This window comes from Mesocricetus auratus, unplaced genomic scaffold (genome assembly GCF_017639785.1).
Source record: "Mesocricetus auratus isolate SY011 unplaced genomic scaffold, BCM_Maur_2.0 Super-Scaffold_100013, whole genome shotgun sequence".
NCBI lineage: Eukaryota > Metazoa > Chordata > Mammalia > Rodentia > Cricetidae > Mesocricetus > Mesocricetus auratus.
This window is the reverse complement of record NW_024429196.1, coordinates 62,669,820-62,689,604: the sequence shown is the minus strand read 5'-3', so window position 1 is coordinate 62,689,604 and position 19,785 is coordinate 62,669,820. Positions and strand designations below refer to the sequence as shown.

At 42.0% G+C, this 19,785-nt stretch overlaps 1 protein-coding gene across 3 annotated transcripts in view; it reads left to right on the top strand.

Annotated features, from left to right (window-relative positions):
- The window catches only part of Adtrp (androgen dependent TFPI regulating protein), a 91,654-nt gene that overhangs the window by 5,618 nt on the left and 66,251 nt on the right, over positions 1–19,785 (top strand). For 2 of the 3 annotated variants that reach the window (XM_040755228.1, NM_001310573.1), the window contains 1 exon segment: positions 18,413–18,655. In XM_040755228.1, the coding sequence (XP_040611162.1) occupies positions 18,503–18,655 (153 nt within the window). In that variant the 5' untranslated portion in view covers positions 18,413–18,502. 3 annotated transcript variants of the gene reach the window in all.

The following is a 19,785-nucleotide window of genomic DNA, read 5'->3' as shown; positions in this document are numbered from 1 at the left end:
GCTCATCACTCCTCTCTCTCTGTCACTGGGTTCCTTGGGTTCAGTTCAGTGATTGTGTGTTTGCCTCTGCTTCCATCAGTCACAGGATGAAGGCTCCCGGATGGTTATAGACATCAAGTTCATTATCAGGAATGGGCATTCGAGGTGGTCTCTCCACTATTGCTTAGCTTGCCAATTGGTGTTATCCCTTTAGATCACTCGAGGTTGCTCTGGTGCCTGATCTGTATTCGATCCTATGATTCCCTCTTCCCCCTATTCTACCCCCACCCCCTCAACTTCCTGTTTCCCCCATGACCAACTCTCTTCCTCTTCCCCCCCCTTCTTCCCAGGTCCCACTCCCACCACCCCTCGCCGTGTTCCCCATCCATTCAGGGGATCTTGTATCAATCCTCTTCTCTTGGGTACTATGCATATATGCATATCTTTTAGGTTCTTTCCTGTTTCCCAGACTCTCTATCAGTGGAAGTGCAGACTGGCACTATCCTGATCCATGTCTAAAATCCATATATGAGTGAGTACATACCATGTTTGTCTTTTTGCGACTGGGTTACCTCACTCAGGATGGTTTCTTCCAGTGCTATCCATTTCCCTGCGAATTTCAAGATTCCATTGTTTTTTTCTGCTGAGTAATACTCCATTGTGTAAATGTACCACATTTTCTCTATCCACTCTTCAGTTGAGGGGCATCTAGGTTGCTTCCAGGTTCTGGCTATTACAAATAATGCTGCTATGAACATAGTGGAGCAGATGCCCTTGTTGTATGAACTTGCTTCATTTGGATATATGCCTAAGAGTGGAATTGCTGGGTCTAGTGGTATATTAATTCCCATTTTCCTGAGGAATTTCCATACTGATTTCCAAAGAGGCTGTATGAGTCGACACTCCCACCAGCAGTGGAGGAGTGTTCCCCTCTCTCCACATCCTCTCCAGCATAAATTGTCTTCGGTGTTTTTGATTTTAGCCATTCTGACAGGAGTAAGATGGTATCTCAGAGTTGTTTTGATTTGCATTTCCCTGATGGCTAAGGATGTTGAGCACTTTCTTAAGTGTCTCTTGGCCATTTTAGCCTCCTCTACTGAGAATTCTCTATTTAGCTCTGTACACCACATTTTAATTGGATCCTTTGGTGTTTTGGAGACTTGTTTCTTGAGTTCTTTGTAAATTTTGGAGATTAGCCCTCTGTCTGATATAGGGTTAGTGAATATCTTTTCCCATTCTGTGGCCTGCCTTTTTGTCTTTTTGACCGTGTCCTTTGCCTTACAGAAGCTTTTTAGTTTCAGAAGGTCCCATTTGTTAATTGTCGATCTCAGTGCCTGTGCCACTGGTGTTATGTTTAAGAAGTGGTCTCCTGTACCAACTCGTTGAAGAGTATCTCCCACTTTCTCTTCTAAAAGTTTCAGTGTGGCTGGATTTATGTTGAGATCTTTGATCCATTTGGACTTAAGTTTTGTGCAAGGCGATAAACATGGATCTATCTGCAGTCTTCTGCATACCAGTACCCAGTTATGCCAGCACCATTTGTTGAAGATGCTTTCTTTTTTCCATTGTACAGTTTTAGCTTCTTTGTCAAAAATGAAGTGTTCATAGGTGTGTGGGTTAAAATTAGAGCTTTCGATTCGGTTCCATTGGTCTACCTGTCTATTTTTGTGCCAATACCAAGCTGTTTTCAGGACTATAGCTCTATAATAGAGCTTGAAGTCAGGTATGGTGATGCCTCCTGAAGTTCCTTTATTGTATAGGGATGTTTTAGCTATCCTGGGCCTTTTGTTTTTCCATATAAAGTTGATTAATGTTCTTTCCAGGTCCTTGAAGAATTGTGAGGGAATTTTGATAGGGATTGCATTGAATCTGTAGACTGCTTTTGGCAAGATTGCCATTTTTATTATGTTGATCCTACCAATCCAAGAGCATGGGAGATCTTTCCATTTTCTGGTATCTTCTTTGATTTCTTTCTTTAAAGACACAAAGTTCTTGATATACAGGTCTTTAATTTCCTTGGTTAACATTATCCCCAGATATTTGATGCTGTTTTTGGCTATTGTAAAGGGTGATGTTTCTCTGATTTCTTTCTCAGTCACTTCATCATCTGTATATAATAGGGCCACTGATTTTTTTGAGTTTACCTTGTATCCTGCCACATTGCTGAAGGTGTTTATCAGCTCTAGGAGTAACCTTGCGGAGTTTTTTGGGTCACTTATGTAAACTATCATATCATCTGCAAATAGTGTAAGTTTGACTTCTTCTTTTCCTATTTGTATCCCCTTTATCTCCTTTTGTTGTCTTATTGCTGTAGCTAGAACTTCAAGTACAATATTGAAGAGATATGGAGAGAGTGGACAGCCTTTTCTTGTTCCTGATTTTAGAGGAATTGCTTTGAGTTTCTCTCCATTTAGTTTGATGTTAGCTGTTGGTTTACTGTATATTGCTTTTATTATATTCAGGTACGTTCCTGTTATCCCTGATCTCTTTAGGACCTTTATCATGAAGGGGTGCTGGATTTTGTCAAAGGCTTTTTCAGCATCTAGTGAGATGATCATGTGGTTTTTCTTTCGCAGATTGTTAATATGGTGGATTACATTGATAGATTTTCTAATGTTGAACCATCCCTGCATTCCTGGGATGAAGCCTACTTGATCATGGTGGATGATTTTTCTGATGTGTTCTTGAATCCGGTTTGCGAGTATTTTATTGAGTACTTTTGCATCAATGTTCATGAGGGAAATTGGTCTATAGTTCTCTTTCTTAGTTGTGTCTTTGTGTGGCTTGGGTATCAAGGTAATTGTAGCCTCGTAGAAAGAGTTTGGCAGTGAGCCTCCTGCTTCTATTGTGTGGAATACTTTGAGGAGTATTGGAATCAGCTCTTCTTTGAATTTCTGGTAGAATTCTGCACTGAAGCCATCTGGGCCTGGGCTTTTTTTTTGTTTAGGAGACTTTTGATGACTGCTTCTATTTCATTAGGGGTTATAGGTCTGTTTAGATTGTTTATCTGTTCTTGATTTAGTTTTGGCAAGTGATATCTATCCAGGAAATTGTCCATTTCCTTTAAATTTTCAAATTTTGTGGAGTACAGATTTTCAAAGTATGACCTGATGATTCTCTGGATTTCCTCAGAGTCTGTTGTTATGTCCCCTTTTTCATCCCTGATTTTGTTAATTAGCATGCTCTCCCTCTGTCTTTTGGTTAGTTTGGACAGAGGTTTATCTATTTTGTTGATTTTCTCAAAGAACCAACTCTTTGTTTCATTGATTCTTCTCAGTGTTTTTCTGGTTTCTACTTGATTGATTTCAGCCCTCAATTTGATTATTTCCTGGCGTCTGCTCCTCCTGGGGGAGTTTGTTTCTTTTTGTTCTAGAACATTCAGCTGTGCTATTAATTCTCTGGTATGACTGTTCTCCAGTTTCTTCATGTGGGCACTTAGTGCTATAAACTTTCCTCTCAGCACTGCTTTCAAAGTGTCCCATAAGTTTGTGTATGTTGTGTCTTCATTCTCATTGAAATCGAGGAAGTCTTTAATTTCTTTTTTTATTTGTTCCTTTACCCAGGGATGGTGCAATTGTGCATTGTTCAATCTCCATGAGTTTGTAGGGTTTCTGCGATTTGTGTTATTGTTGAATTCTAATGTTAATGCATGGTGGTCTGATAAGATGCAGGGGGTTATTCCAATTTTTTTGTATCTGTGGAGATTTGCTATGTTTCCTATTATGTGGTCAATTTTAGAGAAGGTTCCATGTGGTGCCGAGAAGAAGGTATATCCCTTTGTATTTGGGTGGAATGTTCTATAGATGTCTGTTAAACCCAGTTGGGTCATAACTTCTATTAGTTCTTTTGTTTCTTTGTTAAGTTTCTGTCTGGAGGTCCTGTCTAGCGGTGAGAGCGGAGTGTTGAAGTCTCCTACTATTAGTGTGTGAGATTTTATGTGCATTTTGAGCTTTAGTAATGTTTCTTTCACGAATGTAGGTGCCTTTGTATTTGGGGCGTAGATGTTTAAAATTGAGACTTCGTCTTGATGTGTTTTTCCTTTGATGAATATGAAGTGTCCTTCTTCATCTCTTTTGATTGATTTTAATTTGAAGTCTAATTTGTTAGATATTAGGATTGCTATACCCGCTTGTTTCTTGGGACCGTTTGATTGGAAGATCTTTTCCCAACCCTTTACTCTGAGATAACATCTGTCTTTGATGTTGAGATGTGTTTCTTGTATGCAGCAGAAGGAAGGGTTCTGTCTTCGTATCCATTCTGCTAGTCTGTGTCTTTTTATAGGCAAGTTGAGGCCGTTGACATTGAGGGATATTAATGACCATTGATTGGTGATCCTTGTTTGTGCTTGATTTATTGTTAGTGAAGTTATTTTGTGTAGTTTCTCCTCCCTTTTTCTTTTGGTGTTTTGTAAAGTGTGATTATATATTGCCTGTGTCTTTGTGAATGTAGTTATCTTCCTTGGCTCTAGGTTTTCCTTCTAGCATTTTCTGTAGAGCTGGATTCATGGATACGTATTGTTTAAATCTGGCTTTGTCATGGAATATTTTGTTTTCTCCATCTATGGTAATTGAGAGCTTTGCTGGATATTGTAGTCTGGGCTGGCATCCTTGTTCCCTTAGTGTTTGTAGGACATCTGTCCAGGATCTTCTGGCTTTCATCGTTTCCATTGAGAAGTCAGGTGTAATTCGGATAGGTCTGCCTTTGTATGTTACTTGGCCTTTTTCTTTAGCTGCTCTTAATATTTTCTCTTTACTCTGTAGGTTTGATGTTTTGATTATTATATGGTGAGGTGACTTCTTTTTCTGGTTGAGCCTATTTGGTGTTCTGTAAGATTCTTGTACTTTCATAGGCATATCTTTCTTTAGGTTAGGGAAGTTTTCTTCTATGATTTTGTTGAATATGTTTTCTGTACCTTTAAGTTGAATTTCTTCACCTTCTTCTATACCTATTATTCTCAGGTTTGGCTTCTTCACGGTGTCCCATATTTCCTGGATATTTTGTGTTAAGGATTTGTTGGTTTTGAGATTTTCTTTGGTTGATGACTCTATATCCTCTAATGAGTCTTCAACACCTGAGATTCTCTCTTCTATCTCTTGTATTCTATTGGTGATACTTGCATCTGTAGTTCCTGATCGTTTACCCAGCTTTTCTATTTCCAGCATCCCTTCATTCTGTGTTTTCTTTATCATTTCTATTTCAGCTTTCAATCCTTCAACTGTTTGAGTTGTTTCCTTCATTTTTTTGGTTGTTCTTTCTTGGTGCTCTTTAGATTCTTTGAGAGATTTGTTTATTTCTTGAATTTTTCCCCCATTTCATGGATTTTTTTGTTTGTTTTTTCTTCTATTTCTTTAAGGGATTTCCTCGTTTCTTCTTTGAGGGTCTCCATCATCTTCATGAAATATGTTTTAAGGTCTGTCTCCTCTTCTTCGTCTATGTAGTGCTTTTAGGGTCTTGCTGGTGTTGGATCCCTGGATTCTGGTGGGGTCATGTTGGTGTTTCTATTGCTGAGTGATCTCTTATTCTGTCTTCTTCCCATCTCTTCTTTCAGTGGGTGTTGGTGGGGTCTTTCCGTCTCCACTGGTCTCCTTCCTTCCTGCAGCTGAAGCTGGGGATGCTGACACGGAGTTTGGGTCCTGGTAGGGCTGATGTCTTTCCTGAAGCTGGTCTCACTGGGGTTGGGGTCTTGGAATTGTTGACTTCTTTGCTGTGTGGGCAGGTCTCCTGAAGCTGTACTCGCTGGGGTTGGGGTCTTGGAAGGGCTGATGTCTTTCCTGAAGCTGGACTCGCTGGGGTTGGGGTCTTGGAAGGGCTGATGTCTTTCCTGTGTGGGCAGGTCTTCTGAAGCTGGACTTGCTGGGGTTGGGGTCTTGGAGGGATTGATGTCTTTCCTGTGTGGGCGGGTCTTCTGGATGCCAGGAGCGGCCCGGAAGATCAAGGGGGGATGGGTGATGGGCAGGTGGTCCCCGCCGGAGACCCAATCTCACCTGAAGCTGGACTCGCTCTTTATTTTACTTTTTAAAATGATCATTTCAGTTTGGAAACTCTTAGGATTTTGAACAATGTAACTTATAGTACACAGAGTTTCAGTGGTATAATGGGCTCTGACGAGATAAACAATTGTTTCAACTGACATTTCTGCCAATTGTTCATCCTGTGTGCTTGGATAAGTTAACTGCTCATGTGCTTATTCAAATGGGCTTCTGCAATTGTAAAATGACACAATAATGTGTGCCTTAGGGAAAAAAGATATGTGAGACTATGTACAAAGTGCTCAGCTTGCTCGGATCATTGGTGTACTTAATAAACATACATTTTTATTTATATGAATGGCATATCTGCTTTAATAATTTTATGAAAATATCCATTATAGTAAATGGATACTTTCTACTAATGCCTACTACAATTCCCCCTTTCTTCTTTAGTCCATTCTTTTCTTTGGCAGAAGGAACGCTTGGAGTTCACACCAAGTCACATGGATCCACCATCTTTTTGTCTTGTATCATTGATGACCTTTTTCCTATTTAAAGAGACAGAGGGAATCTGGACTTGGTACACTCTCTGTCTCTGGTATTCAGGATGGCTTAACAAAACATACTGTGGACCTAGTAGCTTATTTGATCTACCAGAAACTTATTTCTATATAGTCATGGGTGATGGGAAGTCCAAGATCATGCTGCCTGTCCAGTCCATTACTTGTGAGGATGCTGACCTGACTACACCCCCACGTGGTAGAGAGAAAGGATAAAACTTTCCATAGTCTCTTCTTATAAGGGCATCAATCCTATCAGGAGAGCTCCCCAAAGACCCCATCCCTAAGTACCATCTCACTGGTCAGTGAAGTTCCAACATATGGATTTTGGGACAAGGGACACAGAGTTCAGGACACTCATGCAGTGCTCTGTTTTGTTCTGTTTGTTCTGTTCTGTTCTGTCCTGTCCTGTCTGGGGACTCACTGGCAAGGAAAGGGGGCTTGTGTAGCACTGTCTTAGTAGTTCAGAGCATGGGAACAGTGACTTTCTCTTTGTGGAGCTACTGAATGACCCACCATTCAGCTTCCTATTGTCTACTTCTGAGCTACAGAAAACAATGGTGTAGCAGGTAAACTAGAATACCACAGTCGTGTTTTTCATGAGTTTCTCAGTTTACCAAAGTCATGTGAACCACTTCCATCTTTTAATAGTAAAAAAACAACAGTAGCAACAGCAGCAACAACAAAAACAAGTTTCCAATCTTTTGTGGTATTTATGTAATCTATATTTCCTTCATCATTAATTTAACATCATGCCTACTACCTGATTTCTTACAAACTGGGAAGAAAGCAAAATATACAAGAGCACAAGTGTGGTTACCTCAAAGGAAGGAAAGTCTTTTAACTGTTCATATTTGGGCTATATATTCAAAATTGGTCCTAAGAATTGGAAAGGTTGTTGAATATGTTTTAATTTTTCACGCTTCTTTCTGATCCCCTGAAAATCCTTCCAATTATAATTTAACTTCTATTTTACCTAAAACTGAGATGTCAACTCAACACTTCTTGCTGTTCTTCATACCCTACCCACATTTTTATGACCATAAGTAGCATGCTGGCTTGTTCTATCTCTCAGATTTGATGATATTTTTCCAACCTTGGACTTCAGGTCAATTTTGGTTGCCCTTTTCAATTCCTGAGAATGTAGCAAGGGCTAGTGGGAAATTCTGGCTCATCATGGCCCTAACGGAAAGCCCCAGATTAAGACTAAAGGTTTGAACGCTAATGTTGGCCTTAAGACAACTGTGAAATATTCTGGGAAATTGTTCCCTCTGAATATTTTCTAGGAAGAATTCAGAATGTTAACAGTGGGTAGTCTCAATTCAGAATCGGTACTTCTACCATTGGTACTTCTACTTTTAACAGAAAATGCAAGGCTAAGATATTCCCATAGATGCACCTCCCAATGCCATACATGTCTTGTGGGCCATGAAGACAATTCTTTCAGGTGGCAGCTACAAGGGCTAACATTCTTGATGATCTTCCTATCATAAAATCTGGCTCATGTTGAAGACTCACAGCCCCAAGGTCTGTGTCCAGAACCCACATGGATTGTCTCATGTACTGAGCCCAGCAATGCTGTAAGGGAGTTCTAGTACCTCCTTCATTTCACAGTTAAGGACATGGACATGAAGTTTCACTGCCTCACACATGAGAAGAAGCAGTGGGAAGAACCAACTCACAATTTGAAGTCAGAAACTTGACTTTGAAGTACATGCTGTTGACCAGTTGGCAAAGTGTTTTTCTCTTTGGAGTCCGCACTTTTTTGAAAGCCAACTCCCTAACAGGGTAGTGTGGTCTGGCTGCATGCAAGCTTTTCCTTGGTCTTGTCTCACACTTAGAATCTCAGCAGCAGTATCCCTGGTTGTAAACAGAGCTTTGAGCAGCAGCAGGACAAGGGCTGAGGAGTAGAGTTTCCTGATTGGTTCTTCGGCTGTAGAACCCAGGGAGTTCTCTCTTCACTCCCAACCAATATCTACTTTGAAAAGATAGCCAGGCTGATAAAAACATGGATACTCACACTAACTCCAACAAAAACCCAGAAGAGAATATAAAATCTACTTCCTGCTAACACTATGGTGGCAAGAGGATCTTTGGCAACAGAACCCTAAGATGTTGTCACTGAACACAGTGGAGACACTCTTGTCTCTCAGAACAGAAAAGAAATCAACACCCTAGCTATCCAACCAAGTGCATAAGAAAAGTGACCTCTATGGAAGACAACTGAAAGACGCGGAGCTAAGCTTTATCTACTCCCCATTCACACCTTTTTCATATCCATTTTGTCATGACTCCCTTTGAACCTTAAGAAATTGTGGAGCACTCCCTGACCAGCAGGAAAGACTACCACCAGACAAGGATTCTTCCCAAATCACGCTTTATTGGTTGAGGGGAGAGCAGGAAGCGAGGGACCCCGAACAAAGACTGCAGCTGCTTATATAGGAGCTGAGGCAGTGTGCAACTGTCCTATTGGTCGAGCACCCCTGGCAGCCACCTCAGGCTCCCTGATTGGCCCAGCAAGCTGAAGACACTGAGTATGCTCGAGCTGGTGATTCTGGTTATGACCCTATATGGAGTTGTTTACTCCAGCCCTGCAGGGGCCCAGTGCCATCTTGGAATGGCGGCCACAACTCATGGCTCCCTGCAAGAAATGGACAGAGAAAGGAGTGTAGGAGGTCATGGCAGAGATTTTAACATTTTTCAAGACAAATAATGCAAGGGCTGGGCTAGAGTTGCTGAACATCTAAGAACTGGATATGATTCTGTCCAAGAAATTCATAGTCTGTAAAACATTTTCATTCCTGGGAGGTCAAGCTTCAAGTTTCAAAGAAGCCTGTTTCTGTTAGAGGTAATAAGGAGAGTTGGATTTGATTTTATCTAATTTATTTTGGGCACCTAGGAAATAAAGTGGAACCTCTGAGTACCCTCAGACTATGAACATCCTAGAGGAAATGTTTAGTGACCATGGATGCACCCAAGTCAACCAGAGAGCATGATAAGGAAATACATAATTAAAATGTAATGAAACAGACTTGGGAGGAGAGCAGAAAATTGCCAAGGAAAATGATGTTGTCATCAGAACAATAGCCTACAGAAGTCAAGCAAGGGTCCACATTCCAAGTATACACACACACACACACACACACACACACACACACACACACACACACAGAGAGAGAGAGAGAGAGAGAAATATGTGATAAAATCTGTATTAAAAATGAAGTAAATCTAACTGAAAGACAATAATAAAGGGGAAATTCAAAGTATCAGGAAGACAACAAATGAGATATATGAAAATCAGAAATAACTGATAGAAGCAGAAGGGATACTGGATCTGAGTTTCTTACTCACGGACCAGCTCTCTGATAGGTGGAAAACTCTGGACTGGATACAGCTGTTAATTCAGCAACAGTATCCTCAGAAGTAGGATCAGAGGTGTAAGATAGCAGAAACAGACTGAAAACAAAAAAGTTAAGTGGGAGACGTTTAATTAACAGGTAGCAACTACCTTGAAACACAAATGGCATAAACACAACAATTATAAGGCATATGTTGGCACAATGTTCAAAAAGTAAGCCAAGAACTGGTCTTGGTAGTGCACACTTGTAATTCTAGCATTTAGGAGGCTGATATAGGAGGATCATGAGTTGGAAGGCAGCTTGGGCTACATAGTAATACCTTGTCTGCCACAAAGAAATAAACAAACCAAAACATTGCCCAGTCATGTACTATCTACAAGAATCTTACCTTAATTTCTTACAAGTAGGTAGATTGTCAGTACTAGGAATAAAAGCTATATGATAAGTAGCCATTAAAATGGTTTGCCACTGTCCCTGAATTAACAGCTGTGTGATGATTTTCTAATTTGAAAGATAGAGGTTGAACTGATTTTTCTGGTCTACACTCTTCATGTGAGTCAGTCTGATGCTTCTAAGCAAGAAGAGTTCTTTGGACCTTCAGCTAAAAGTGCACCTGAGAGACTCCTGGCAGCGATCCGGTGTCCTCATGTCTTCTCAGGGACGCTAGGAGCACACAAAGAACTGCACTCCACCCAAGCCAAGCTGGGAGGCTCATCTGAACCAGGGTTCCTGGTGCAGCAGGCCGAGGAGGAGCAGAAGAAAACCAAGAAACAGAAGAAAACCAAGAAGCAGAAGAAAACCGAGAAACAAGCTCCTATGTCTTTCACCACCGACTCAGTTTGGTGGCTAGAAACCCACCCATGTTCCTTCCAAACAGACTTTCAAAGGTTACCTGAAGCAATAGACTTTCAAGAAGCAGGGTATTGACACTGGCCACCCAGAGAAACAAGTACTTTTGGCTGTGGTGAGAACACAGCTCAGTGAGCTAACATGCCATGCTAACTCATTTCTTAGCAATGGACAAGCACTCTTAGGGTTGGGAAATCCCCTGGGAGATACTGGTTCTCCCTGTACTCTGACTATAAGTGCACCTCCCCCACCTCTCTGTCTCTCTCTTTCACACACACACACACACACACACACACACACACACACACTTTCAGAGAGGGGCACTACAGAAGATAGGGTGAAACAGGTTCAGAGGCACCAGGGGTTTGGGAGACTATGTAAAACACCAGGCATGAGAGCTGGGAGCCCAATGCCCACCCCTTGTCGATCCTCAGCAGCACCATGATATCTAATTCACTGTGAACACCTGGAATCCTCCTGTTGCCTCCCTAGGCATGGGTACAGAGGTATGTCAGACATCACTGGAAGAGTTGGAAGTTCGTTATCTGTCCCAGGATGTCCCATCTTTCTTGGGGAGGCTAAAGTGAGACCAGTTACTCTGGGTGGGTGGAGTTAATCAGCTCTTGAAGCCCTGGATCAGCTTTCAAGGGAACCAAGCCCCCCCACCAGCCCCCATTCACCCACCCACCCCTAAGAGAGAGTTTCTCTGTAGCTTTTGGAGGTTGTCCTGTAATTCGCTCTGCAGGCCAGACTGGCCTCAAACTCACAGAGATCCACTTGCCTCTGCATCCTGAGTGTGCCAGAGTGGAACTATCCATCTTAAAAGGGTTCTCCAAGAGCTGGGCCGTGGTGGCCGCATCTCTTTAATCCCACCACTTCTGAGGCAGAGGCAGGTGGATCTCTGTGAATTCGAGGCCAGCCTGCTCTACAGAGCGAGTTCCAGGACAGGCTCCAAAGCAACATAGAGAAACCCTGTCTCAAAAAAAAAAAAAAAAAAAGAATGAAAGAAAGAAAGAAAAAAAAAGAGAGAGAAAGGGAAAAAAAGAATAGGTAGGTCCTGTGTTTAACAGGAAGAACCGTTTCTGTTACTATCACCTGTAATTTACCCATTGGCATGAGACCTGTGGAGGACACTGGATGGATCAAACTCCTCCCCATACCCCCACCCCCACCCCCTGCAGGGGCTCAGCATCCCCTTGACTGTTCCAGTTGTGCTCACGAGGCAGCTCATGTAAAGGTTGAATGAAGCTGGGATAGGAAATGTTCTCATGTGGCTGGCTGTAGGGTTACTTTAATCTTTTTCTTTTCTATAGTGACTGCGTTTTCGATGATTTCCTCAATGCATTCACTCTTCTGTATATTTAAAATGACAGAATAATATGCAGGATAATTTAAACTCCATTACTATTTTATGCATATCCCCATTATAGCACTTATCACATCTTGCTGTAATTTTTTGTTTACATATCTGTCTCTTCCACTTGGCTTTGAGCTCCTCCAGGACTTAGGCTATGATTTAACTCCTCTTGGAGTCTATCTCCTTCTTTGTACACAACAGCTTAAAACTCTGAACACAGTAGGGTTTTTTTTTGTTTGTTTTTCTTTTCTTTTGTTTTGTTTTTTGAGGCAGGATTTCTCTGTGGCTTTTGGAGGCTGTCCTGGAACCAGCTCATGTAGACCAGGCTGGTTTTGAACTCACAGAGATCCTCCTGCCTCTGCGTCCTGAGTGCTGGGATTAAAGGCATGTGCCACCACTGTCCGGCTCACAGTAGGTTTTTAATGAATGAGTGAGCTTTGAGGGACTCAACAGCCAAATACACCTACTCTGCATATATACATTTATCCATAGGTGTTTTTACTGGAATTATTTGTTTTTGAGAAGAAAAGTAAAAAATGGATACATTTGTTGTACATACCTAGCATGAAGTTCTGAAGTATGCATATGTATAAATGGTTAGATCAAGCTAATTAACATATATATCACTTGACCTACATTTTGTGGTGAGAATGCTTAAAATCTTTTGGCAATTTTCTTCTTACTGATTATATTTATTCTTTGACAAGTCCACAGATGTACAAGCATTCAGCTTACTTTAAATCCCACCCTCTCCTCTCTCCTTCCCTGTTGTTCACCCACCCTCTCCTCCCGATAGGTCCCTTTCCTATTTTCATCCTTCTTTGTTTTGATTTTAATCAGGACCATCTGTGTGGCCAAGTCGGACTTTTCCATCAGAGCAGTGGATCTCAACCCTCCTAATGCTGCAACCTTTTAACACAGTACCTCATGTTGTGGTGACCCTCCAACCAGAGATTATTTTTGTTGTTACTTCATAACTGTTATTTTACTACTGTTATGAATTGTAATGTAAATATTTGTGTTTTCGAATTGTCTTAGGTAACCCCTATAAAAGGGTCATTCAACCTCCCAAAGAATTGTGACCCACAGGTTGAGAACTGCTGTATTACAGTATTGTGTGCTTACCTTTGGTATACAACTGAAGTCAATGACTGCTCCTCCCCTAAAATCCATAGATAGCTGTTGATGGATTTTTTTGTCCCCCTAGGACCCAACAACCTTCTCAGCCCCCAATAAGCACACAAAGACTTATATTAATTATAAACTGTTGATTGATGACTAGGTCTTCTTATTGGCTAGCTCTGTCTTACTTATTGACCCATTTCTATTAATATATTTCCATGTGGTCTTATCTTACCAGAGAATGCCTGGAATGTCCTTTCTCCCAGTCCCTACATGGTGACTCTTTTCTGCCCTTCTCTGCCTACCTAACCCAGAATTCTCCTTGTCTCCTAGCCTCGCCTATCTTCCTGCCTCTATTAGCCAGTGTTTTATTCATCAACCAATAAGAGAAACATCTATACAGAAGGGTATCTCCCATCAACTAGTCAATAGTTGTGGTGAAATATTGTTTATTATTTATTAAAGTTTGCCTGAGTATTTAGAAAGTAAAGTCAGCCACAGGCTATAGAAGTCAGGCACACACCTTTAATTCCAGCAGCCAGAAGCTAGGAGGTGGTGGTACACGCCTTTAATCCTAGGGCTCAGAATTAAGAGATAGATGGAGCTCTGTGAGTCCACGGCCACTTAGATCTACACAGGAGTGAATCAGCCTAAAAGAAAAATTATGCCTCATACCTTTAATCCCAACGTTAGAGAAGTATATAAGACAGAAGCAAGATCTCAGAGAAGGATTCATTTTCCAGCAACACTAAGGAGAAGCAGCAGTGTGAGAATTGGTGAAGAGCTGGTGCCCTTTCAGCCTGAGCTTGAGGTGAAAACTTTGCTTTTTTGATATTCAACTTGAAGTTTAGACCCCAATGTCAATCTGTGGGTCTTTTATTTATTTGTGTTACAAATAGTTCAGCAGGTAATGTTGAGGCCACATGAGTTCTTCAATCTACAATTGGCTGTTGACAGGACCTACCTTGTGCAGGCAACTGCAGTTACTGTGAGATGTTTGCAGTGGCTGTGCCATTCTCTGAAGACAGAGAGCACCTCACATCTCTGCTCCTATCTCTGGCTCTTGCAGTCTTTCCAACTCTCTCCTGCCATGCTCCCTCTTGGAAATCTTTTAAGTTACACGGTTACTAGCTGAACTGAAATTTTGTCTATTAACAAACTCACTAGTTTCTACTCCCATCCTTACTTCCATCCCCCAGTAATTCATAATTCAATTCAAAAGCATCATTCTACTCAATGCTCCTATAAGCTTGCTTATAGACTCTTCATATGTTACTTTGTTTAAATACCATTACTAGGCTCAGTCATATTGCTAAAGGCAAGATTCTGCCTATGCAAAGGCTGCATCATGCCATGTTCTATTATATGCTTCGTGTGATGCATGCCTTCATTTACTATATACATTCTTATACTACAAGTACTGAGAATAGTACCACAACAACACGGGAGAGCAGATGTATATTTGACATTCTGACTTCATCTCCCAAGGATGTATACCCAGTGTTTATATTGTAGGATCGTATGGTGCATATGGTGGCTGTTTTGATTTTTAATGGAATCTTCATAGTTCATGGTGGCTATATCAATTTGCTTCCCCACTCAGTGTGTACCAGGGTTCCCTTTTCTCCGCATCCTTGCCAATACTTTATTTTTTTAAATAATAACCATTGTAGCAGAAGTAAGTTGATGTCTCAATTTTGGTTTTAAATTGCATTTACTGGTGGTTAGTAATATTGAACATTTTGTTCATGTAGTTGTTGGCCACATGAATACCTTATTTTTAGAAATATTCCTTCAAGTCTTTTCCTTAATTTATTTTATATATTTTATCACACTGAAACAAGTTCCCACTATATAGTGTTAACTGACCTGGATCTCACTATGTAGACTAGATGGACTCAAGCTCTCAGAGATCCACCTGCCTCTACCTACCACACCCAGCCCCTTTATATAAGTGAGTGGTTTAGTGATTTGGTTGATGATGTTTTTAAAACACTATGTGCTCAGTCTTCTTATAAGCTATGGAATTAAAACAGAATCTCTGAACCACAAGAAATAACAGCATCCTTAACAAGTTGCATTCCTGATCATCGTGAGATTTTCAGAGATGCGAGGTGTCAGGGAAGAGGTGGAACTAGTTAATACAGTCTGATTCAAGAGGAGACCAGGGAAGAATTCCCAGAGAAGAAAACTGCTAGACTGTGCCGCAGAGAGTGATTCTGAGACAACCAGTCAGACTCGAGTGACAGGCTGACGTCATCAGGGACTAGGAATGAGCACACTTCTTGTAACCTGGGCAGGTTTAGGTGGGAAGTTCTGTCCATTTGTTGTTTTTAGAGGAGCATCCTATGACAGACAAAAGATGAGGCTGGGGAAAAAACCAAAGTCACGTGATAGAGGGCACTTCACTATGATGAGTGAAGACAGATATCTTGTCATAAGTGATGTCCATACAGAAAGGCATGTACATAAGAACGACTGTGACATTGCACAAAGCATCCCTCCTTGGCCTTGTGAAGAAGAGTGTTGAGGGACAAAACTAGAGCAGAAAAAAATCAACAAGGAGACAGTTCTTCTCCCCAGCAAGAGAAGACCTGGGCTAGGGCATCTACAGAAAGAATGGAAAGAGATTGGCTGCTTGGAACCTGATTCAAGAGATGAAGGGCCTGCTTTCATTCCCAATTAGTCTGCCTCTCCCCCTTGGTGATATTTTGTTTGTGCTCTAACAAATAAAGCTTTCCTGAAGATCAGAGGTCAAGCAGCGGTGCCCCACACACCTATAATCCCAGCATTTGGGAGGTGGCAGCGGGAGGATCAAGAGTTCAAGGCCACACTGGCCTACATGAGATTAACCAGTCTCAAAGAAAAACCACTCACAGCTTTGATGCTAGCACTTGGAATCTCATGCCCTTAATCCCAGCACTAGGGAGGTGGATGCAGGAAGTGATGTGGCTGGGTGGAGAGAGGAATATAAGGCGGGAGGTAGACAGGGGCTCAACCCCCTTTGGTCTGAGGTAAGAGCTCTAGTGGCTGGCCACTACGTTTCTCTGATCTTTCAGTTTTCACCCCCTAATATCTGACTCCGGGATTCTATTATTAAGATCAATTAGAATTCATGCTACATTGCTCTCTAGTCTACACACTTCCTGAGATCAGGGATTGGATCTTATTTCTAAAGAAAGCCCTGAATAAAGAGCTTCAAGTGGTCAATGTCTGTTGACAGTTAGAGAGTCAGTCCTCCAGGGCCACATTCCCTCACAGGTTGTCCAATCCCAATGGATCACCCCTGGACACCTGTACATACAAGCAAAGCTAAATGGACCCAGGAGGTCATACTTGTAACAATAATAATTTAAAAAGAGATGATGGCTAGGTGGTGGCATACAGGCCTTTAATTCTAGCACTTGGGAGGCAGAGACAGGCAGAGGCCCATCTCTGGGTCTGAACACGCACCAGAGATTTGAGTTTTTACCTTCTCCTCCCATCTTTACCTTAGTCTTTACTGACCCCTGGTCTTAGCTGGAGATTGAGAGACTTTAAGAAGATGAATATGTAAAAGTCACTTAGGGGAGAGGAAGTACTAGAAAGGGAGCCAGCAGGCACGCAGAGAGGTTTCTCTTTGCCCTTGAGATCCACCGCTTACTAGTGTGGACTCACTCTGCCCCCTCACTGCTTGCCCCACAGCACAGCATTTCAGCATTAACATCATTATGGTATTTAAAGTGTTCGGAGAACTGATGTGCAGGCAGCACTTGGAGCCATGCTTAAGCAAGAGGTGCTACAGAAGCAGGGGACACCATCATCATGTGCAATTTTAGCCTAGGTGGAATTTTGCAGGGCACTGTCCCCATGTCCTGGATTGCTCTCCCCATAGTGAATGATTTTCTGTTTTAAATGTTCAGGCCTTACTCAGATTCATCGGGGAAATCCCAACTCTCAAAGTGATGGTACTAAGACTATAGGCTATATATAGACAAGTCTCTAGAACATAAAGACAGCCTTGCTGCATAGGATTCTGGCCCCCAAAAACATCCACATGACTTACTTTCCCATGAGAGGTCACAGTGAGAGGATTACATGTGTTAACTAGAAAATGAACTTGTACCAGACACCAAAGCTGCCAGTGCCTGTCTTGTAATGCTTGCCTCTAAAACATAGGAGAAAGAAATGTGTTTATAAGCCTACAACTTTGTAATACTTCATTATAGCATTTCCAGCAGGCTGAGAAATGGTTACCCTACACACATGCTGATTCAGGACCACTCTCTCTAATGTTTGGTCTAGTTGACTTTTCATATAGATTAGCTCTGGATTTCTTTGGGTTCCCATAGCTCCTTGAAGTTCTTTTTCTCAGTTCTTATAAAGCCTGGTGAAGTCACCAATAGTGTATCAACTGCAGACTTCCCTAATGGTGGCAGGGGCATTTCGCAAGGAATTTGCTTAACCCTCCAAGGCAGTTGCCCAGGGAAACAAGCTGGTGATGTCACAAGGCATGACACTTGCAGCTCTCCTTCAGTCCCCTTCTGCACCGACTGAGGTAGGGTCCTGCCCATTGCTCTCCCAATCGAATTATGTCTTTTACGCCCCAGGGCAGGGCAGAGACCCTTGCTTCTCCCCCATCCCCACCCCCAGTCATGTCTACATCCAGGTATGCTGGCCACAGCTAACTCCTGATGCTTCTTCCCTATGGGCACAAAAATGTTATGCAGATGGAATGTCTAGACATCTTTTGTTCTCCAGTAAGAGCAGGGAGACTGAGACTCCCTTGAGTCTGTCCCTCAGGGATCAAAGGCTGTTTCAAGCTTGACAATACCTCAGAGGTTTCACAAGTACAATGACTACACCTGACTTCCTTATCTTTCCTGGAGCCATAAACACACCCAAGTCTCTACTTCCTGCTTTAAGATAACGTGTTCTTCGAAAAGACACCATTACCACCCCGACCTTTCTGACCAAATGGAAAGGAAGAACAGAGGCATGACCTTTTACTGAGATGGCATTTATGACAGGTCATTCGGCAGGCTGTGCCCTGTTCGAAGTGCAGCTCTTGTTTGTACTCGCCTCTAAGCCTTGTGTTGAAATGTGTACAAACCGTCAGGTTATCTAAATGCAGCTATCTGAAAGCTCTCCTCCTGAGCTTATAAGAAAAGGTGCCTAAGAGAGAAGCAAAACCCAGCCTGTGTTGAGACTCACTCCCAGAGGGCTCTGTTTCTACAGCTCTCCAGCCTGAACAGAGAGAGCAGCTGGGACTCCCAGGACTCAGAGGCAAAGCCGAGAGCAAGGGCACTGCTCCTATTCACAGAAGCCATGACGAGGACAACCACCTGCGTATATCACTTCCTTGTTTGGAACTGGTACATCTTCCTCAATTATTACATCCCACTTATTGGAAAGGATGATGAGAAGTTAAAGGAATTCCACGATGGCGGACGTTCAAAGTACTTGACGCTCCTTAATCTGGTAAGTATGTGTGTGTCTGGAACCAAGTTATCAGGAATGTGAGAGCTTTTCCACGACCGCTTTTCTAACCACGAGTCCCCTGTCTGCCTTCCCTCTTCACGGTTGGTGAGTCTTGGGCTTCCCCTGTTAATTAGCAATTTGCTCTGAGGAACTCAGTTTGGAAACTCTCCATAGCTACTAGGGTGCCTGGTAAATGCTCTCCTACAAAGACTCTTGGAGTACAAACTGGGGAGCACAGGCTTGCATACAGAACACGGGAAAGATTTCGAACCCTGCCTGGGAGTCTGTGAAAAGAAGGCAGAGTGTCACATGTTGTGTAGGAAGTGTGACTTCCAATGGAGGAATAATGTCCTTTGACAGCACACACCGACTCACAGATTTATCCAAGAAAAGCAAACACATTTTGCCACCTTCCTCTCCCACTCCAATTTTTTATAGGCTCAAGTTCCATTTGAAAGGAGAGATCACCCAAGCCAGCAATCAGTACACAGTTTCAACTATTTTAAAACCCAACTTGAAGCTTAATCCCTTCTTGTCTTCCTAACCTGAACAAAGTCTGAATGAGCAGAAGAAAAACTGCCTTGTAAGAAGGATTTTAGGAAGATATATATATATATATATATATATATATATATATATAATAAAATTGGCATATCTTAGAGACATGGGAGTTGACATTTAAGTCTTTGTTGTTGCAAAAATACACAGTTCTATAAAAGCACCTGGTTTCAGGGAGCTGGAAAGAATATTCTTGTTTTTAAGATTTATCTTTAATCTTATAAGTGTTTTGCATGCATTGCCTACATGTATGCATATGTGCCACATATATTTTTGGTGTCTATGGAGACCAGAGGAGGGAATTAGATCCCCTGGAATTAGAGTTACAGATGGCTGTGGGTGCTGTGATCTGATCCTGGGTTCTCTGGAGGAGCAGCGGGTATCCTTAACTGATGAAATCTCTGTAATCAGAGTGTGATCATCCTTCACATGGCCAGAAAGAGGCACACTGGAATGCTGAGTAGGCAGAAATGTTGAGTTCAAATTGAAGAGGACTTTGAGGCACTGTCCCTCCCTTCTGGCCTGTGTTCACCTCTTGGTAACATATTGGCCTGAATATTTTGAGCTCTGTG